This window comes from Arabidopsis thaliana, chromosome 5, assembly GCF_000001735.4.
Source record: "Arabidopsis thaliana chromosome 5, partial sequence".
Taxonomy (NCBI): domain Eukaryota; kingdom Viridiplantae; phylum Streptophyta; class Magnoliopsida; order Brassicales; family Brassicaceae; genus Arabidopsis; species Arabidopsis thaliana.
Genome location: NC_003076.8, coordinates 952,670 through 974,336, shown reverse-complemented (window position 1 = coordinate 974,336; position 21,667 = coordinate 952,670). Strand labels below are relative to the sequence as shown.

Genomic DNA, 21,667 nt, shown 5'->3' with positions numbered 1-21,667 from the left:
CATAGTCAACTATTTTTGCCTTCGCGTCTAAGTAAGTTCCCACACTTGAAAACGACTTTACCTGTCTTCCGAATTAATCGTTTGATGGATCGGTAACCAATAGGATTGCGTAAATCAAAATTATACAATATTAAATTCTGAAAAAGGAAACACGAAAAGCGAATCAGTGATTTGTGAGGGCCCAGTTCCAAATTAGAAAGCTGACCTGGCAAACGCGCTAAATCACTCCTCCTTTCAAAAATCTCAAGATGACGTGGGACCCACCATCGTCACCACTTTCTCTCCTTCACCAAATCACAGAGAGAGAGAGCTAAGTGAAGCTGCAAGGAAACAACTTTCAATTTCAATGTCGGTTGTACAATTATTTGTCACTAAAGTTTCCAAATTTCTTCTAAACTGATGAATCAATGGAACATGATGACGAAAAAGATAAATCCACGGTGGCGGGAACTGACCCACCCATTTCCACCGCCTCTCTATTCCCCAGATTTTTTTCAATTATCTGACTACAGTTTGTCGGTTACTTCCTTCCCTAAACCTTTATAAACCATTAAACCTCTCATCCTTCTTCTCTTAAACCCCCTAATTATCACACACACCCCAATTTCTCACTCTCTCTCTCACTAAAACCCGTAAATTTTCTACTATATCAAATGAGCCCAAAAAAAGATGCTGTTTCTAAACCAACTCCAATTTCAGTACCCGTTTCGAGACGATCCGATATACCCGGGTCTCTCTACGTCGACACTGACATGGGTTTCTCTGGGTCACCACTTCCCATGCCACTAGACATCTTACAAGGGAATCCAATTCCACCTTTTTTATCCAAGACTTTTGATTTGGTTGATGACCCGACTCTTGACCCGGTCATCTCTTGGGGACTGACCGGAGCTAGCTTCGTAGTTTGGGATCCTCTAGAGTTTGCCAGAATCATACTTCCAAGGAATTTCAAACACAACAATTTCTCCAGCTTCGTCAGACAGCTTAACACTTATGTAATCATCTCTCTTGCTCTGTTTCTGTTTTCTAGATAGACTCATTCTTCTTCTTCTTCTTCTTCTTTCAGTTTTGTTTTGTTTTTATGTTTCTGTAATCTTTTTGATGACCAAAACCATTTTGTATAGATTCTTGAAACTCGTTTTTTGATAACTTGTAAAAAATTACCTGTAATTTTCTTTTCTTTTTGGGATTTGTTTAATCTCTCTATCATGTAACACTGAGTTTTGTATCTATGAAATTTTGGCCTCGATTGGATCTTATAATAACTTCTCATCTGAAATAAGCTTGTAATCTTGTATACTTATGGTTTCGTTTGAATGGAGAATTTTGGTTTATGAAGTTTTGTTATTTTCTCACAATGTTAACTTCAGTCTGGTTTAAGACATCATTACTCACATGTTCTTCACACTTCAGAGGTAGAATCTTTCTAATATCTTGAGATATTTGGTCTTGTCTTGATGTAAATGTGTTTACTTACTTTATCTTGAGCTTGTTTGAGTTGTTTTTTTGGGGTTGGAATGTTTCCAGGGATTTCGAAAGATTGATACTGACAAGTGGGAATTCGCTAACGAGGCTTTCCTTAGAGGCAAGAAGCATCTTCTGAAGAACATTCATCGTCGTCGATCACCACAATCCAACCAAACTTGCTGCAGTAGCACTAGCCAAAGCCAAGGGTCACCTACTGAGGTTGGAGGAGAGATTGAGAAGCTGAGGAAAGAGCGGCGTGCATTGATGGAGGAAATGGTTGAGCTTCAGCAGCAAAGCAGAGGCACAGCTCGACATGTGGACACTGTAAACCAGAGGCTGAAAGCTGCAGAGCAACGTCAGAAGCAATTGCTCTCTTTCTTGGCTAAGTTGTTTCAGAACCGGGGTTTCTTGGAACGCCTGAAGAACTTCAAAGGAAAAGAAAAAGGAGGAGCTCTTGGATTGGAAAAGGCGAGAAAGAAGTTCATCAAGCACCACCAGCAGCCTCAAGATTCTCCAACAGGAGGGGAGGTGGTGAAGTATGAAGCTGATGATTGGGAGAGATTGCTAATGTATGACGAAGAGACTGAGAACACCAAGGGTTTAGGAGGGATGACTTCAAGCGATCCAAAAGGCAAGAACTTGATGTATCCATCAGAAGAAGAGATGAGCAAACCAGATTACTTGATGTCCTTCCCATCTCCTGAAGGACTTATTAAACAAGAAGAGACGACATGGAGCATGGGTTTCGATACTACAATACCGAGTTTCAGCAACACCGATGCATGGGGAAACACAATGGACTATAATGATGTCTCAGAGTTTGGTTTTGCTGCAGAAACAACAAGTGATGGTTTGCCTGATGTCTGCTGGGAACAATTTGCTGCAGGAATCACAGAGACTGGATTCAACTGGCCAACTGGTGATGATGATGATAATACGCCAATGAATGATCCTTAGGATCTTTTCATATATAGTTTAGACCAAAAACCCGTTTCTTATCGGGTGAACTATTAATTCATTATTCATTTTGAATGCACTCTTTATACATATATATAATATTGATGAGTTTGATTGTTCCTTTCTTATTCACTTAATCCAGGGTCTAATAACATTGATTATGAAGGATATATAACACAAAATTATGCTTTTATCTGCTTGAGTAATTAAAATTTTTGCAGGTCTGAAGTGGAACAATGTTTCTTTAAAAGGATTTTTCTCTCTGAAGCTGTCTGGTTTAATCATTTATGTCCCAGGTACGAATGCAAAAGCTCTTTCCTCTCTCTCTCTGTCTTCTTCTTCTTCTTCTTCTTCTTCTTCTTCTTCTTCTTCTTCTTCTTCTTCTTCTTCTTCTTCTTCTTCTTCTTCTTCTTCTTCTTCTTCTTCTTCTTCTTCTTCTTCTTCTTCTTCTTCTTCTTCTTCTTCTTCTTCTTCTTCTTCTTCTTCTTCTTCTTCTTCTTCTTCTTCTTCTTCTTCTCCTTTGCTTGTCTGTTGGGGTATGTTTTGTGTCTTGATTGAAGGAATTTGTACCGGTTTATAACAGATTTATAAACTAATTACAAATTCAATAGCCAGTATTCATGTAATCTCGTCTCACGTTTAGCTAACCTGACGATTACACATAGAAGAAACGGTAGGAAACGAAGAAAAATGATGAAACCAAAAGATTTTTTTTAAAAAAAGAAAAACCTAAATGCAGGAAACGAAGCGCAGAGAACGAAGAAGAAGAAGAAGGAAGATAGGAGATTTTTACCCCAGAACTCCATTGTCTTGAGAGGTACTGTGACCTGAAGGAGACGATGCGTCAAAGAAGAAAGTTCTCGAAGAAGATGATAGCGGTTTCGTCTCTCGAGCGCAGTTTTTACTTTTTAGGGCGTGAACTTGCCGTGAAGTGAAGGCTATTAATCGGACCAAGGGATTTTAGGGCATGTCCCTGTCATTTAAATCTATGCAAATCGGTTATATTCATACTTTGAAATTTTACTATCAAAAAGTTGATATGGCCGAGTTGGTCTAAGGCGCCAGATTAAGGTTCTGGTCCGAAAGGGCGTGGGTTCAAATCCCACTGTCAACATTAATTTTTTCTTACTTGGGCTTATTTAGTTTCGGCCCATCGAATATAGATTGTTGCAAGTGAATCTAGCAGGCCATTATAATGAAATTAAAAATTAACAGTGGGCTTTAAATGCCCATTTTGATATAAAATATATGATGACTGCAAAAATATTCGAAATCAGAAAATTAAGACCAAATGAACATATTCAGTGAATAGTCTGTTAGATGCCATATAGTCAAATCTTAAACTTACTAAGATATTCATGTGATTTGTTTGGTATGGATCGATCCTTTTAATACCTTTTTCTCAAAGCAAGTTGGAAAATTAGAGTTCTTAATGGAAATGTCAACAATTTTTCCAATCAATTACCTAGAAAAAAACATTATAACTCCTTATTTATAATTTGAAGTTAGTCATAGTCGCAGCGTAGGTCTTAGGCAACAAACAACTTCAAAATAGAAATTAGTTATTTTATTGAACATTTGAACCCAATAACTTTTATATTTTAATTAATTTGATATTAAAAATTAAGAAAAAATAGAGAAAATAGTTAAAATTTCTTGAGTTGATCCCATTAACAGGTTCAAATCTTTTTTTCAATTCATATAATACATTAACCCATTATAAATGTATTCTAGATCCGTTACTGCGACCAATTGTTTATCTTTACTAAAACAACATATCATATAGTATTTCTTTTGATCTATTTTTCTCAGTAGAAGAAATGTAAACTATTTTTTTCCTTCCAAACAAGTCTTGGCTTTGACAATTGCAGAAAAAGGTCCATACATTTCTGTCGACCAGATTCGTTTTTCGATTTCATCGACTATTTCTATTACTTTTGTTTATAACATAAATACTATTATTAATGGAAATGGTGTTATGCTTTATGCATCAGGTCATCTTTTTTCTTTGTGGTCTAGATCATTTTTCCAAAAATCTATTTTTTAGGTGTAATTTTGTCTTCATTTCACAACTTTTTCTTCCATATTCCTAATAGATGTGATATTGTAGTAACTTTTTTTGATAATCGAGAAGTTTTTACAAACTGGCTTATTATAGACTAATTTTCAAAATAAATTGGAAAACAAATTTGTGCTATTTAAGATGTAAATAGTGGCTCAAAAGAGTTTATATGTGGAAACTGCATCTTTATATAATACTTAATTTAAGGGGGATTAATTTAAGTGATACAGTAATGGGAACAATCATATATATGATTTTTATATCAGTAATAAACTATATTTGACTTTGCAAATCTCAATTCAGTAGTCTAGAACCTTGAACGTAAAAAAATATTTAAATATAATTTATAGTAAGAAAGGTGAAATACAAAGCTGTACTAAATAATAAACTACTCTAAAAACAAAATAATTTTTCGCATACACAAAAATCCATTACATCAGGATAGAACGATTAGGTTTGGTAAGAAAATTTGGATTCTTTAGAGGGAGACCGAAGGGAACAAAAGAGTTGTTGTGTGGTTGAACTTAAATGATGTCAACACAAACAAATAAATAAACAACCAAACAAAACATAGATTAATAATATCAGGATATAAAGTAAGTCAAAATCCGAATTGGTGAGACTTTCGATGTGTTAGTTACGATACATTCATACATATCCTCCCGCCGGTTTAGTCAGCTCCTCACATTTAATGTTCCTTTTAGAAGTCAACCCATGTGAGTTGATAATAACCCTAAACCCATCATTGTGAAATAAATCATTTTGAACTTTCTTGGTTATGAACCGAAAAATATACAATCATCCAAAAAGAAATATCCAATTGATATTATCAGATTGGACTATTTGGGATATCCTCTTCGCTTTAGTCTATTTGGTATATATAACAGTTTTGACGTGGATTCGTTGAAATGTTTTAATTGCGTACAATAACATGCAATTTCAAAAAAAAATAAAAAAATGATGCAAACTTATACATCAGGTCATGCACATTCGTATAGCAATACCACGCATGTCACCATCGTCCCCTAAGTTTTTGGCGGTGTAAATAAGATTGCAAGTTGTATCTAGAGATTCAGCGAACTGACAGAAACAAATGGAGAGCTTGAGTCTTTTGACCCTTTAGATTTGGTACGACTTCTTTCATAACTTCATTTTATACATATAACTCCATTTCATTTTTAACCCCTAATCGTTTTAGATTTCCCCATTCAATTTGTAAAGATTTACGGAAATGTGTGTCTGGCTCCAGTGCATTAGGGGCTTAATGCCTTAATAATATAAATCATTCGAATAGAAAAAATTTCATATATTGTTATATTTTTTTTTCTATAACCTATTAGTATATCAAACAGTTTTTATTATTAAAAAAATCGTTTTGCTTGTTTGTTTTACTAATCACTTTAATTAACTCGGATCTTAGTCCTATTTTTCTTCTAAACCATGTGATTTAATAAATGTTGCCTATTTTCTACTCTGCATATAATCTTTTATTTGATGTATAACTTTTGAGAGATATTTGCAAACATACACATTATGAACAAATTCGGAGATCCTGAGAATTTGCATATCCCACGTACACGACCTCAAAACCAATCAAATTCAAATTTCGTTCTTTGAAAGATATACTTGCAATTCATATACGTTAAATCTTCAGTTTTTTTTTACACGAGAATCAGTACTCATTAGCACAGCCTCATTTTATGCTTTCAATGTTTTTAACACGAGAATAAGAATTAGGATCAAGTGGTTTGTGCTTGAAAAAAGTACTGACTAGAACTTTTTTTTATATAAAGAGTTTTCCACAACCCTCGGAGACATAATTGAGAGAAGATCATCCTTTTAAATAAATAGTCTTCACTATAGTAAATTCGATTTCATTATATCTGTCTTACTGTCTATATTATAAGAGTATGCACACTTGGAAACATAGGGATGCTGTGATCTCCGTTTGTAAAATAATCTATGCACGTACAAAAAAAACATTAAACACATTTACATATTTAGATGCATACATGATACAGTACATCAATGTATGTATACACACATATACTGACACTAACACATGCTTAGTGTGCGCAATAATTTTGTCTTTACTCAGTAATTTATGTATAAATAATTTGGTTTAGCGCATTATATACAACTGGTCCATTTGCGCCTAGCGAGTAATGGTTAATGGTTGGTATGTTAACAATTTATCCCACCAGAAAACCATATCTTTTATCAAATCGCGACTTCAAATATTTAATATCAGTCCCACGACATCGACGCCGTTTAATATTGTTTTATTTGTTCCTTTTTCTCAAATTAACATATTCTAGTACCGGCAAAACATTTTTTAATATATTATGCGTCTTTCTACAAATATATATATATATATATATATATATATATATATATATACTCTTCTAAGTATATGATGCAATGGAGTCTCTCTGCATGAAAGAATAAAAAAAAAACATCACAATCTCTTTCCATTTCTGAGAGCTAAAAAACCTCTCTCTCTTTCTCTTTGATTCAAGTTTCCAAAAATGGAAGGTTTGTGTTTAAACTCTTTCACTCGTGTTTTACTTTTATTGTTCGTTTTCTTGGTTTTTTCTCATAAATGGCAACGAGTCAACGCGGTCGAACCGGTTTTGGAGCTGGTAAAAGGCTTTGAAGCTAAACCGGACTCGTCCATCGACTCGTTCCAGCCTCTCCTCACTGACTCAAACGGTAACTTTTCATTCGGGTTCTTAAGGGTAAACGGGTCACGTCTCTCTCTCGCCGTCACCCACCCAAATTTAACGGATCCACTATGGGTTCTCGACCCGACCCGCTCAGCTAGCTGGTCGCATAAAACGAAACTCTTCTTCAATGGTAGTCTCGTAATTATCGATCCTTCTTCAAGGTTAGAATGGTCAACTCATACTAACGGAGACCGTCTAATCCTCCGTAACGACTCAAATCTTCAAGTGGTGAAAACGTCGACGTTCGTTGAGTGGGAGAGTTTTGATTTTCCCGGAAATACCCTCGTCGAAAGCCAGAATTTCACATCTGCCATGGCTTTGGTTTCACCCAATGGTTTATATTCGATGCGGTTAGGTAGCGATTTCATCGGTTTATACGCTAAAGTCAGCGAAGAGTCTCAACAGTTTTACTGGAAACACAGTGCTCTTCAAGCTAAAGCCAAAGTCAAAGACGGAGCTGGTCCAATTCTCGCTCGGATTAACCCGAATGGTTATCTCGGTATGTACCAAACCGGAAGTATACCAATCGATGTTGAAGCGTTTAATAGTTTTCAAAGACCGGTCAACGGTTTACTAATTCTCCGATTAGAATCCGACGGGAATCTCCGGGGATATCTCTGGGATGGATCTCACTGGGCATTGAATTACGAAGCAATTCGTGAAACTTGTGATCTACCAAATCCGTGTGGTCCGTATAGTCTATGTACTCCCGGATCGGGTTGTTCGTGTATTGATAACAGAACCGTGATCGGAGAGTGTACTCACGCGGCTTCATCACCGGCGGATTTTTGTGATAAGACGACGGAGTTTAAAGTGGTGAGACGTGACGGCGTTGAAGTGCCGTTTAAGGAACTGATGGATCATAAAACGACGTCATCTTTAGGAGAGTGTGAGGAGATGTGTGTGGATAATTGCAAGTGTTTCGGGGCGGTTTACAATAACGGGTCTGGGTTTTGTTATTTGGTTAATTACCCGATTCGGACGATGTTGGGTGTTGCGGATCCGAGTAAATTGGGTTATTTTAAGGTACGTGAAGGTGTAGGGAAGAAAAAGAGTCGAGTAGGATTAACGGTTGGGATGTCTTTGCTTGCTGTGATTGCTTTGGTTTTAATGGTGGCGATGGTTTATGTCGGGTTTAGGAATTGGAGAAGAGAGAAACGGGTACTAGAAGAAGATAATGGGTTATCACCCGGCCCATATAAAAATCTCGGGTCGGATAGTTTTAATTCCGTTGAAATGAGTCGGAGATGATAGCTTTCTAGTTTTTTTTTTTCTCATATATTTTTTTTTACGAGAGGTATGTATTTTACACAATAGTATAAAATTAACTTCTTTTTGCAATTTGACCATTATCTTGTTGATGAATATTTTTACCTAACAAGTACTTATTAGTATTACGAAGATATGTTATATGGTTGAGGAGATAAAGTTTGTTTATATGATTATTTTTTCGAAAAAGGTGAAATGGTAGAAATAGTTTATTGATCAAATAGTGGAAAATGAGCAATTGGCGTCACGGATGACGCTAACAAGTGTGGATAGTGGACTTTCCTTTAGACCCACATGTTTGAGATTTCCATTATCCAATTTTTTATAATCTTCACTACTTTTACATCTAATTCTAGATTGTTACTTTTTAATATTCTGGTCAGCCGCATGCACTAGTGCTAAGTTCACGGGCGCAACCACCAGAATTTACCCCGTTTTATCATGTCGACAATTTAGTGATGACCATATTTGTGTGATCAAAAAGCCAACTTTTCTTCTAATTCTTTCATATGCTTGTTCCTTGGCAATATTTGACCGAGTTTTTTTATCTCTCCCAAATCCAAATATGAATCCACAAGAAAAGTACTAAAAATAGCAGATAAATTGTAACAAAAATGACCCTTTTGAAAATAGATAAAAAAAAAACTTTTTTTTATAATTTCACTGGCAAAGCGACGATTTCTACTAGTCGTTGGAGTCACAAAGCGACAATTTCTATGGGCCGATCGTAAAATCTCTATATTTGTCGTCATGTCCGTCTACAACGCGGCCTTTTAAAGGCCCATTAATCTCAATTTCAAAAATTACGTAAAATCGTTTCCATTATTTCTCACAATCATATCTTCTCCGTCGCCGCCGCCTCTTTTATTCACAATGTCGTGCTTCAAATCCAAATTCGCCGGTAAATCTTACTTCCGCCGTACTTTTCATTCTTCGATCATCCAGTTTCATCCACAATTATCAATTCTAATTTGGCATCGTCGTTATTCAATCATTAGAACCTGTAAGGAATTCAAAAGTATCCTCTGATTCGTTTGCTCGAATCGATTTTGTTCAAGTTTCATCAATCGTGGTTCTCTGCCAATTCCATCTCTTTTGTTACAAAATTGCTTTGATCATAGCTCGAAGACTGTTCAATTCCTAAATCAAAATTCACCTGAATCTCGTTTTTGTCCGATCTTCTTCACAGATGAGCTCATCGCCAATGCCGCTTACATAGGAACACCAGGGAAAGGTATTCTCGCTGCTGATGAATCCACAGGAACAATCGGAAAACGTTTCGTAAGCATTAACGTTGAGAACGTTGAATCAAACAGACGTGCTCTTCGTGAGCTCTTGTTCACCACTCCTGGAGCTCTCCAATACATCAGTGGTATCATTCTCTTCGAAGAAACACTCTACCAGAAAACTGCTTCAGGTCTTAACTCTAAAACCTCACAAGAACTTTCACCATTTTCTGGTTCATATATCTGTTCTGATTTGTAGAAGAAGTTGATTCTGGTGTTTCTGATGTGTATAGAAGGATCTGTGAAGTTATTGTTTATATATCTTAGTTTAGGTTAATTCAATCACTATATTGAACAATGCTTGTTCAGATCCTATACTCATGATTCTAGTATTGATGTGGTTGGTTTCTGATACAGGGAAACTATTTGTTGATGTAATGAAGGAAGCTGGAGTGCTTCCAGGTATTAAAGTCGATAAAGGAACCGTTGAGCTCGCTGGTACAAATGGTGAAACCACAACCACTGGTCTCGACGGACTTGGTGACCGTTGCAAGAAGTACTATGAAGCTGGTGCACGTTTTGCCAAGTGGCGTGCTGTTCTCAAAATCGGAAACAATGAGCCTTCTGAGTTAGCTATCCATGAGAATGCTTATGGTTTAGCGAGATACGCAGTTATTTGCCAAGAGAACGGTCTTGTTCCCATTGTTGAACCAGAGATTCTTGTTGATGGATCTCATGACATTGAGAAATGTGCTTATGTCACGGAACGAGTCCTTGCGGCTTGTTACAAGGCTCTTAGTGATCACCATGTGATCTTAGAAGGAACACTCTTGAAACCAAACATGGTTACTCCAGGTTCTGACAGTGGTTCTAAAGTTAAACCCGAAGTGATCGCCAAGCACACGGTCCGTGCTTTACAAAGGACTGTTCCTGCAGCAGTTCCAGCCGTTGTGTTCTTGTCTGGAGGACAGAGTGAGGAAGAAGCAACTGTGAATTTAAACGCCATTAATCAGCTCAAAGGGAAGAAACCATGGAGCTTGACGTTTTCGTATGGACGTGCGCTTCAACAGAGTACACTCAAGGCTTGGGGAGGTAAAGAGGAGAATGTGGACAAGGCTCAAAAGGCGTTCTTGGCTAGAGCCAAGGCTAACTCTGAAGCAACCCTTGGTGGCTACAAGGGTGATGCTCAGTTAGGTGAAGGTGCGTCCGAGAGCCTTCACGTCAAAGACTACAAATATTAAAAGGTTATTTTCGGAATTTCATTATTTTTTGGAGTTTTGGTTTTATTGTACAGATTATATAATAATTTGTTTTGGTGTTCTTTTTGTGGGATTAGATGTTTTTAGTACTATACTTGGGCATATGATATCAGCCCTCGAATATCTAAATTGTAAAGCATTTATGATAAACCCTTATCGTGGGAAGATTTTGTTGTAAATTATGTATGTAAGTTCATAATCTAATAAAAAAGAAAATTTTATTATATTTCTGCTAAAGTTTTGTTCCCACTTATTAATTTGCAAGGTAAAGCAAAACAGATTAACGTAGATATTAGGTTTCAGGAATTTTTAATTTTGGGTTTTGTAGCTCCTCGTTCTATAGATGTAACTTTCTTATATCTACGTTGACAAAAGAAAGACTTTTTCTGCTACATAAATAACAAAATACTTTTAAAAAAATCTAAAGAAAGAAGAATTTGAAGATTGAATGAGCAGAATATTAAAATAATAAATTTCATATAATGAGGTGATGATGTGTCTAGTCGTAGGGTGGACAGAATAGAGAGACAATGGCAGTGACTGAACGTCAAAATAGGGTCATCAAAACAGTTTTGAATCTTTTGTGATGATAATGTTAGGATGAGTCTTTTTTTTTTGTTAATTACTCTAATTTCAGTCTTCGCATACACTACAATCTACTTCTTTTTGGGTTTCTTTTTTCGCAACCTGATATTCTTAATGTTCAGATGTAAATGCAAATTTTTACAAGTATAAATTAAATGAATATAAGGATATATTAGAAAATTTTGAAGGTTTTATATAAGGTTTTCATGAGCTCATGTAAATGGAAAGAGTCTTCAACGTTTTGTTGTTAATTAGTTCCCTTAAATGGATTGAAATTTCCACAGAAGTGGATTGCTCTGAAGAGTAAACATTGAACTTCAAAAAAGTCATTGTGTGACGTGTTCTCTAAATTTCCACAAAATATAGGACACGACTTATTCAAGTATCAACATCGTCCTATATCCACAAATCAAACAGTTGATAAAGTTTGACAAGAAGAATCATCAAGCTCTAGAAGTATGAATATGGTCTTGTGTGGAACCCATAAAACGAACAAGCACTTAAATGAGAATAGAGACAATTCAGAATTAATCAACGTTATCAATAATGTGTACGTACGAAGGATTGTATTGACTCGTGCTCGTGTCTCACTGTCTCTATAGGGAATAGGGACAAAAGGAGAAGAGTGAGATCATGGAGAGAGAGAGATAAAGGCAAATGGTTACTTTCTCTCTGACCATTAACACACTGAATCGACCAGAGCTTACTTCACTACTCTTCCTCTCTGTCTCCATCTACATAACTCTCATCTCCATCTCTTTCTCTCTCTAGGACGATTACCCAAATTTACAGCTCTAGCCTTCTATGTATGTTTTCTTTGTATCTCCATTTATGTACATGTATTAATTAGGTTGAGTCTTCTAGACCAAATCAAGATCAAACAAGTTTCACGATTTACAACGATAAGCTAAACAATTCAGTAGAGATGTTTGATCCATTTTAAATGTTATGAACTTTCCATGGCAGAAAAGTTGGTCCAAAAACCGAATAGAAGAAGAAAAAGCAATTATGATTTACACCATTTATTTTATAGTCCCCCATTTATACTATAATAGTGTTTTTTCATCTTTTGAAAAAACCATTTTATTACTTAACTAAGATTTTAAAAAGTGTTTTTCCTTTGAAGAAAAATAAGAAATGAATTTTCTAAAAACTATGTAAATTAGATTTGTAAAGTTCTTAATCCTAATGAAAACTTAAAAACCCTATAAATAAGAGTTTCTCTTCAAGAAACTTATTTTCTTAAAAAAACTGAGCAATTATTATTCAAGTATTTAAAAAAACTAATGTCCTCAGGAAAACCAAAAAAAAACAGAACTCATTAAAAATGCTGCATGCCAATGGACAAACCGTTTGGTTCATATGTTAGTGTCTCTCGAATCTATTCATAGTCTGCCAAAGAAAAGCATAGAAGTATGGGCTCAGTCAATTCCTTTCATATGAATCATCAAAAATTATTCATTCAACCCCCGGAAATTTTGGTTTAATTTTAGGGACGAGGGAAAATGTCATGTTCATATTAAAGGGTAAAGAAGAATTACGCTTAAATATCGAGTGGCTTGAGACTCATGCATGATTTGATTTTCTTAGTTATCCTATGACATGTCTTGTCTGGTCTTGCGTGCCTATGCCTTTGGATGTGAAACAAATAATTTCTCTTATAAACATTGGTTTTTATGAGATACGATCTTTAGGCTTTAGCATATGGATATATATAAAATACGTATGCTATTGGGATCAAAATTCAATATTTAGAGAAAGATTGATATTAAAAAGTCTTACAGAATAAATACATGAAAACATAATATATAATCGTACGTTGGTTAAAGCCTAATTTGATATAATTCTTAGACTCTCATCTTATATATGCTGATATATAATTCGTTAAGCCCCAACAAATATTTCTTAATTCTAAGCAGCATGTGACATATAATAGCTAAGTCAAGGTTTATCTCATATATAGCTAACTCAAAAGAATTAGTTAACCACATGATTACCTTCTTCTTCTTCATTAAGAGAAATTACTTACTGATTCTCTTCTTTACTGAGCCTCAAACCATAACTCTCCCACAAATTCTGATCTCCATCTCCCATGAAGAACGGGAAGCAGTTTGTACTAGCAGCCATTGCACCGCTCGGATTTCCAGTGGTTACGTTTGCGTTTGCGTTTGCGTTTGATGTTGAAGAACCTACATTGCCTTGTTCGTTGATTTGATGCGGATCATTATCATTATATCCACTTTCTCGATTATTGTAGATTGGATTTTCTTCGTTTCTCGGGTAGTACACGCCGCAGCTGGACGAATTATCCTTTCTTTTCTTGTTGATTTGCTTCTTTTCTTTCCTCATTCCATTGCTTATCCATTCCCACTTTTCCTTGCATAATAAGGCACTTCTCTGATCAAACCCTAACTGAATCAACTTCGCTGCGATTTCCTCCCATAGAAACTCATCCGAGCACCCTCCTAATATCTCTTGAAAGGTCGAGTCCATGCTCGTTCTTATCTCCATAAGCTTTAAAATCTCTTGCTCACCCCAGCAGCTACTACTTCCTTTAACACAAACATTGTTAGTCATCGTTTGATCGCTTCCATTCTCATTCTGTGTCTCACTATTGTTTCGGATCTCATTATTACCATTTGTCCTCTCTTCCGGGGATGAACACAGCGGCTTTATCAATGGCTTTCCTGTCAAGTATTGCAATGCCTCAATCACCGCAACATCCCTAGCTTCCATCCTCGCCCTCTCTTTAGCCCAAAACAAATGCTCTTTATCAATCCTTGCAGCTTCAATCTTCCTCCATTCCTCTTCTTTCATCATCCGTTGTTCCTCTTTGTCTTCAATAACCTTTGTCAACTTCTCAAGCCAAACATCTTGCCTCTCTATCAACCTTTTCATGTTCGTATCAATGAACTCCTTTATCTTCGCTTTCCAACTCCTCTTTTTCCTTCTACTACTAGAATCATTCCCTTCCGAAGAGGAAGTCATCAGCTCAAGCTCGGAGGAGTTGTAGTTGTTAGAAAGACTAAGGCTTTGATGAAAACCATGAACACTATCAACGTTATGGATGTTGGACGTTGTTGTAGTAACGTTCATAGGGTTTTGAGTATGGAAACCATGAAGAGCACTGCTCATGAACTGCGTGTTATGATTGGGACAAGAAACCAAGTTATTAGAATCCCCGTATAGCGCTTCGAGCTGCCGGAAAAATCTGTAATGTTTTCCGTCTTGTCTTCCGGCTTTGCCTTCTTTAGTCTTCCTATAGTATTTGTACAGATTCTCAAACTTCTCTCTGCATTTCTTCCCACTCCTTTGGTATCCATGTTCCTCGGACATAATCCTATTTAAGAATATAATAATAAAAGAAATAAGAATAGAAAGTAGCTAAATCAGCTCATGTTTGATTGAATTCGGAGCAGTGCCCTAATCTTGAAACTAGCTTGAATCATTAACAATTGATAAGATATTCATATTCATTTTCATGCAAATATTAGATTCGATAGTGACACACATAAAGTTTGTCTTCTTATAACATACAGTTGTTAACTTTCGGACCAAGACTGTTTTTGAGACTTAGTTACTAGTGGACTAATAGTTTATCACAAGAACATGTTTCAATGCTCAGTTACACAAAAGAAGAGGGTACATATCTTCAGAAGCTAAGAAAGATGAATCAGAAGTTATCAGTAAAAAGAAAAGTAGAAAACTAAAAATCAAAGTCAAAGAAGATAATAAATCTTTTTGTTTTACTCTTGTTTATGTTTTACCCTTTTGGGTTTTTAAAGCACCTGATAGTGTCTTAACTGAAACTGCCAAGGTCTGGTCATTCTCTTGACCAAAACAAAACAACTCCTAAAGAAATTGTTTGAAACTGACCACTCTATAGTTTATACATCAATATGTGTGTCTGCGTATATACGTGAGAATGTTAACACATTTATATATATACGTCTGTATAGATCAGCTGAAAAAGTAAGTTTAAATTGAGGAACCCAAGAAGAGTGTTGAGGTCACATTCTTTCTTGTTATTAATACAAGAATAAAAAAAGATTAAAATTGTCTTCGGGATTTTCACTTGAAAGGTCTAATTTTTAACAAGAAAGCGTATGAAAGGTCAAATCTTTTCAAATCTGAAAGAAAATCCAAAACAACAACAACAAAATACTCAACGTTTGAAAAAAAAATTGTTAAGAAGATGGAAGCTACGACTTAGTGTTTTAGTTACAAATATCATTAATTTTCTTCAAATTATTGATCAACGTTTAAACTAGGAGACATTATCTTGAAAAAAGAGAAGGAAAACTAGCTAGAGACATTATATATGAATGAATCAAACTCTTGTGGTATGAATTGATTTGAGAAATATGCATATAGTGTCTTTTTTTATATAATTGCTTTTAAAAAAACAAGAAAAATGATGAGAGAGAGAAATTAGGGTAAAATCGAGAGAGGAGAAGTGAAGCAAACCTAGAAACTTCATCCCAAAGAGGTCCTTTTTGATTAGCTTCTTTGAATTTATGATCAAGACGAGATCTAATTTCCAACAGAGTTAGGGTTTCTTGTCTCGGCCACCTTCCAGTTCCTCCACCGTCTCCTCCTACTCCGCTGCCGAAACCACCACCGTCAAGAAACCCACTAAACCCAACTCCTCCACCACTAGTACTCGCGTTTAAGTTACTGTTATTTCCAGCCGTTGAAGAACCTCCACCCAATCCATGTATGCCACGTGGCAAGAAACCCATATCTTGATCAGTAGTGAACTGATGAAGACGGTGTGGCGGTGGCTGCACCGGAGCAAGGTTAAAACCGAAGAAATCAGAGGGAAAATGAGAAGAAGTAGACGGTGTTGTAGTAGTCGTCCTTCCTCCGCCTTTCATGAGCTGCCGGAGCTCCGGTATACCGTACTGAGGATGCTGATCTTGATCCATTTTTTCAGATTTATATTCAGCCGAAAGAGAAGATCAATTATCGATAGTGAAGGGAAAAAAAGGTAAAGGTTAAACCTTTTAATTCCAAAAAAAGAGAGAAAAAAGACTGAAGCTTTTATTTTTAGAGATAGAAAGAGAGAGTGAGAGAGAGACAGATCGTGTAGTCCACGAAAAAGGTCGAATGTAAGCTACAGAAACGATATGGTCCCATGACTTAATAACACTTTATATTCTTCTTGAATGTGTGTGGGCGAGAGAGAGAGTGAGAGATGAGAGAGATATGTTTATAATTATAGATATACAGATCTTTTTGTATGAGATTTTGTATGTATGTGTTTTGCAACATGTGTCTAGCTCAGTTTTCATTATCTCTATCAAATAATTTGACTACATGTGTGCATTGATGTGTATGTATTCATATCAATGTAGGTTTTGTCTCACTTAGAGACAATAATAGATGGAGGCACTCGTCTTTGGATTTTGGGGTTTTATGTTCAAAATCTAATAAGATTTGTAGGGTTTTTAAATAATTATCGGAAGATATATAGTACTTGTCTTTTGGTTCTCTGTAGAATTTATTACTATAAATTTCGTTATTTGGATTTGTTATGACTTATGAGGATAATTGCACTGCGATTTGCACATGTGACTCCATAATTGGTACAACCTTTTTCAGAAAACAAAAGGTTGCTTATAGAATTATTCATTTAGTTTTATTGGGTAACATATTTATTTGTTTTTTTCTAACATTTTTTTTTTTTTTTATAAACTGTGTGATTTACTTTGTGAACCTAATAAGTTTATTAATCCTACTTCTTGTAGAAAGAAATGCCGCTATATATGTAAATCTCTTGAACTATAAGCTATATATACCCTAATTAAAAACCAATAATTTTCCAAAACATTTGATATGACGATTCCATTAGAGGTTAACCGAGTCATGTACCTTTTGTTTTACTTTTAGATCTGCGATTCAGCTTTTAAAGGTTCGTATTTCTTTAAAAAGTTTCTTCTGCATACAGAACTTTTAAAGCTAAAACTCCAGAGGCATGTGTGTGAATTTATTAGAAAAAATTAGATAGAATTAAGTGGCCGCAATAAGAGGGGGGTCCTCTGAAAATTACCAAATTATTGGCTTTTATGCTCCCCAACATTTCAACCTGTCTAATCCCTAACCATTTGGCTTTAGTGTCCTTTTTGACACTTTTATTGCTTCAATCCTAATGTTCACTACTAAGTTTTTAATCTCTTCTCAATATATAATACCGTTCGGACATTCATTCCAGAAAACTAAAAGTTTCAAATTCAAATTTATACTAAATAATTTTTATATCCATAACTCAAACATTAAATTTAAAGCGAGATAAACATTTTTAGTTGATTGTTAAATTACACTAATAAGATCAAAGAGTGTTATTTGTACAAATTTTAATAAAAGCAACATCATCACTGCAAAACTAATTTTTAGCCAAATGCGCATAAGATCCTCTAACGATTGACGGTCAGGTTTGGCCGTGATGTTCCGAATATATAATCCTGTCCAATTTCCTGAATAGATGTTGGAGAGTTTAGTGAGGCGGAAGTTATGAAGTTGGTTATTATGTCCATGATAAAATAGTTGGTAAAATAAATCAGTGGACTAATGAAGAAAGAACCAAGATTATGAGAATAAAAGCAGGAAAAAATAATAAGATTTTATTACTTAAAAATGACGAACTTAAGACACGTGTCACATTCATAGCCGTCTATTAGAGGACCCTTTAAAAGTTTACCTTTTATTGACTTGAGCTGGGAGACTTCAACAGTCCCTAAGAAGACACGTCCCAAACGATAACGTTTAACCGATTGCTTTCTTTTGTTTATCTAATATCGACTCTACTCTTCAAACTTCTAATTTCATAATTTTAATCTTTAAAAAAAAAAAAAAAAAACTTGCATCTTCCATGGCTTGGGGGCAAATAGACAAGTAGCTAGGGTTTGCATTTGTCACCTACCTATTTATTGTTTCAACACCGCCAAATTAATTGACACCTTAGCTTATCTTCTTCTTTTTCGTTTTTTTTTTAAAATTGTTTTCTTGTATTTTAAGGAATCTAATTCAAAAAGAATTAGAAATCATTCACCTCTATAATTTTTACATAACAACTCAATTTTGATTTTGTATTAGTATTAGTAAGAAAATCTGGTTACCTACACAGTATGGTATTACACTCGAACTTGTGTCACCCGATCGATAACATGACTTTGATGCTATGAGTATAATCTGAGGACTTAAACAAACTTCTTGATCCCATAATCACACATGGGTTTGAATGGTCCTCTTTCCGTTCACAAATTTAAGAGCAGATGATGTATCCTTAATTACTACCTTATAGGAAAAATGAGAAGGTATATTAATTATAACAATGAAAATTAAATATCTTGAATGCTTTCAAACCCTAGAAATAACTTAAATTTGGTATATTTTAACCGCATCGACCTATATGTACACATAACTTTGTTGATAAGTGCTCAAGAAGTGGCCTATAATTTCCACATTGGCTAGAGGCGAAGTAGCATGCTTTTGCGCGAAAGTGAGACTAAATCTGAACTCTACTAAGATGGGTCGATGTTATGGACACATGCATGCCATAATTTTCAAATTATATAACAATAATAATAGTATGCGGTAGGGCCTTTATTCATTCGTACATCACCGAGTATACCTACATTCATTATAAATTTCGTACTTCATTATAATTAAAATTTATAGAATTTCTATGAGAGTACAATTGTTAACAAAAAATTTATCGAACGCAAGTTTTATCAACGACACATCCAAAATATGACTTACGATCAACTTTCACTTATACTGAGTTGTTATTTCTTCGATTACAACATTAGCCATCGGGATTTTAATATATTCTATGATTCTCTTTCTTTTATATGAAAATGTCATGATTTTCTTTAAAGCTACCTTTGGTTTTTATTGACAAAAGGGAAAGTTGCCTCAACCATGATCTGTTTTATATAATATATTTTTGTTCTATCATTGAAGATCTATATCTTTAATTTGCTAAACAAGATCTATCTTTCCATAGTTGTGTATGAATCAGTATATTATATTCCTCAGCAATCATATCGTTTAAAACTTTTAAATTTTAAAACTGAAAGACATTCTTCTCACAAAAGTTGTGGACCACGGTACAAAATATCATGAATATAGAAGGGTTTTATTTCCCGAACAATCAGTAGTTAATTTTACTTGATTAATATTTGACATGAGGTAGCTAGATGCCGACAAACACGTAATGATATCATTTGGATTTTTATTTTAAACGAAATACTAAAGTGAAGATGTAATAATTTCTTAGAAAGGACAAACAAAAGCAACATATATGTACAGTCACATTTTATTTTTCAACTGCCTAAAGATATATATATAACGAGGTGTTAACTGGTGTGGAAAGAGAGATGCGCAATCAATTCTTAAGATTACAGAAATACCAAAAAAAAAAAAATGGAAATAAAAGCAGAGAGTACGTAGAGAGTGATGAAATCATGGACAGTGTATAGTAACTGTAAGAGAAGAAGAGAGTTCTTAATAAGGGAAACATGCTGAACAGAAGAATCTCAGTCTTGCTCACTCAGTCTTTTGTCTTAAGCCCGACAAATATATTAGAAAATTAATTCTTAAAATGTATTTGTAATTCTTGAAGAAACAATGAAAATATATAATTAAAGAGGAAAAATATTAATGAGAGTGTCTGAAACTCAGAGTGGTCAGACCTGATGACTTGCTTTTCACGTAGGTAGAGAAGTTTGATCCATGCAATGTACACATATGATACGTGTGTTCATATGTACAGACACAGTGTTTTGTAATTTCCACCATTACTGCTATCTAACAGTTATTTTATTTATTTTAGATTGGTTGCTAGTAGAATAAGAACACTTTTATGTAAGAAGAAGTAGGAGTTAAATTTTTCTTTTTCTTGTTATAAAAAAAAAAAAACAATTTGTGAGTTATATTAAGGTATCTGCCACGAAAAGCTGTTGGGACTTATAATTTGTAGAACAAAGAAAAATATTTAAACTCTCAAAAAGAGAGAGAGTAAAAGCTGGAATTGGTTAGAGTCATATATATATCAGTCATTCGTTTTTTTAGTAGAATTATCTAAATAAAAACGTTAGCGGAAGTATTTATTAACGCATTTTCCTATACCGAATAATAGAATCTAACTGAATTCAAACGAACTAGAAGACTAATATGTGTGTGTGTAAGAATCAATTGCAGGAAAGACCATAAAATACGCATATCAGGTTTTGCAGCAGCCTGCAGCAATCGAATTGCCTAATCTCTTGCTTCTTCAATGCACATGTCGTAAATCATGGAACGATCGATTATGACAGCCCTTCCCCAAATTTCCATAAGATTTATAGTTTGTTTTGTTTATTTTTGCTTAATTAGGGTTTAAATTTATATATTGCTTTGTATAAGGTTCCATTATATTGAAAGCTTGTTTCTACAAAAAAAATCCTGCTTGAACAGTTTTTATCTCTGTAGGAATAATAAGTATTGATAAAAACAGTTCAAACAGAAAAATATAGAAATAAGTTATACAATCTCGCATATTCACCCAAAACATCTTATAAAATGGAGAGGTATAGTTATTAAGTAAATCTACATATGAGAATGTTGTAGAACATCTATCTACATAAACAAAAACTTAAGTCTAAATCATATGTTGTATTAGCTTAATTTCAATCGAATGGAGTACTATAAATTTTGGAAAGGTAAATACAAATTGTATAGGCTTATAATCGATGTTTGATAAGAGGGGTACATTGATGGATGTCGATAAGAATGTGGGGTCACACCCACCAGCTGGATTTTGATATTTTAGGCTTTTTCCTTAATTTTTAGTTTTGCGTTTTCTTATTAGAATTTCTTTTCAACAAAAAAAATCAAGTTGGAAAAAAAAAAAAAAAGGTTTTTATAGTGCGAAGGCCCATGTTGATGGAAGGTTTGAAACGACGGATGCATGCATTTGGGAACCTTGAAAGTATAGATTATATACACAATTTAGTATCACAAGTTAAATGATTTCACACTCGGTGAGTATATAATTTCCGAATGTTAATGCCTTTCCAATAGTCTATAAATAATACTTTAATATTTGTGTTACGTAGTATGATTTTAGTTGAT

The 21,667-nt window shown here is 34.6% G+C and overlaps 5 protein-coding genes, 1 long non-coding RNA gene and 1 other non-coding gene across 11 annotated transcripts; 4 read left to right on the top strand and 3 right to left on the bottom strand.

Moving 5' to 3' along the window:
* The first annotated feature begins 10 nt into the window (after window positions 1-10).
* Window positions 11-3,195, top strand: HSFA3 (heat shock transcription factor A3). Of its 2 annotated transcripts, NM_001342728.1 has the most exons (3): window positions 11-995; window positions 1,528-2,720; window positions 3,164-3,195. In NM_001342728.1, the coding sequence occupies exons 1-2, from the start codon at window positions 654-656 to the stop codon at window positions 2,422-2,424; spliced, it is 1,239 nt and encodes a 412-aa protein (NP_001318473.1). In that variant the 5' UTR covers window positions 11-653; the 3' UTR covers window positions 2,425-2,720; window positions 3,164-3,195. The 2 variants fall into 2 exon arrangements, with proteins under 2 accessions (NP_001318473.1, NP_195992.2); NM_120453.4 differs by lacking the exon at window positions 3,164-3,195 and having other exon boundaries at window positions 159-995; window positions 1,528-2,551.
* On the bottom strand, window positions 2,710-3,414 carry AT5G03710 (replication factor C large subunit; the record flags this gene model as incomplete). The annotated part of the gene is made up of 2 exons (NM_120452.2): window positions 3,218-3,414; window positions 2,710-2,942 (listed from the first exon to the last, which is right to left on the bottom strand). Exons 1-2 carry the CDS (start codon window positions 3,228-3,230, stop codon window positions 2,710-2,712), a joined length of 246 nt encoding a protein of 81 aa, NP_195991.1. The 5' UTR covers window positions 3,231-3,414.
* A 43-nt stretch (window positions 3,415-3,457) lies between these two features.
* Window positions 3,458-3,538, top strand: AT5G03705. The gene has a single exon. It is a non-coding gene; the product is annotated as a tRNA-Leu (tRNA).
* A 1,957-nt stretch (window positions 3,539-5,495) lies between these two features.
* Window positions 5,496-5,696, bottom strand: AT5G00935. Its single transcript, NR_142460.1, has one exon. It is a non-coding gene; the product is annotated as an other RNA (long non-coding RNA).
* Window positions 5,697-6,904: 1,208 nt separating this feature from the next.
* AT5G03700 (D-mannose binding lectin protein with Apple-like carbohydrate-binding domain-containing protein) lies at window positions 6,905-8,775 on the top strand. The gene has a single exon (NM_120451.2). The coding sequence runs from the start codon at window positions 7,015-7,017 to the stop codon at window positions 8,461-8,463; it is 1,449 nt and encodes a 482-aa protein (NP_195990.1). The 5' UTR covers window positions 6,905-7,014; the 3' UTR covers window positions 8,464-8,775.
* Window positions 8,776-9,009: 234 nt separating this feature from the next.
* Window positions 9,010-11,190, top strand: FBA4 (Aldolase superfamily protein). 4 transcript variants are annotated; one of them, NM_180428.2, is made up of 3 exons: window positions 9,010-9,382; window positions 9,671-9,898; window positions 10,125-11,189. In NM_180428.2, the coding sequence occupies exons 1-3, from the start codon at window positions 9,355-9,357 to the stop codon at window positions 10,946-10,948; spliced, it is 1,080 nt and encodes a 359-aa protein (NP_850759.1). In that variant the 5' UTR covers window positions 9,010-9,354; the 3' UTR covers window positions 10,949-11,189. The 4 variants fall into 4 exon arrangements, with proteins under 4 accessions (NP_850759.1, NP_001330597.1, NP_568127.1 ...); NM_120450.3 differs by having other exon boundaries at window positions 9,201-9,484; window positions 10,125-11,190; NM_001342727.1 differs by having other exon boundaries at window positions 9,240-9,382; window positions 9,480-9,898.
* A 2,099-nt stretch (window positions 11,191-13,289) lies between these two features.
* PTL (Duplicated homeodomain-like superfamily protein) lies at window positions 13,290-16,726 on the bottom strand. The gene is made up of 2 exons (NM_120449.3): window positions 16,019-16,726; window positions 13,290-14,891 (listed from the first exon to the last, which is right to left on the bottom strand). The coding sequence occupies exons 1-2, from the start codon at window positions 16,477-16,479 to the stop codon at window positions 13,577-13,579; spliced, it is 1,776 nt and encodes a 591-aa protein (NP_195988.1). The 5' UTR covers window positions 16,480-16,726; the 3' UTR covers window positions 13,290-13,576.
* Between the last annotated feature and the right edge of the window lie 4,941 nt (window positions 16,727-21,667).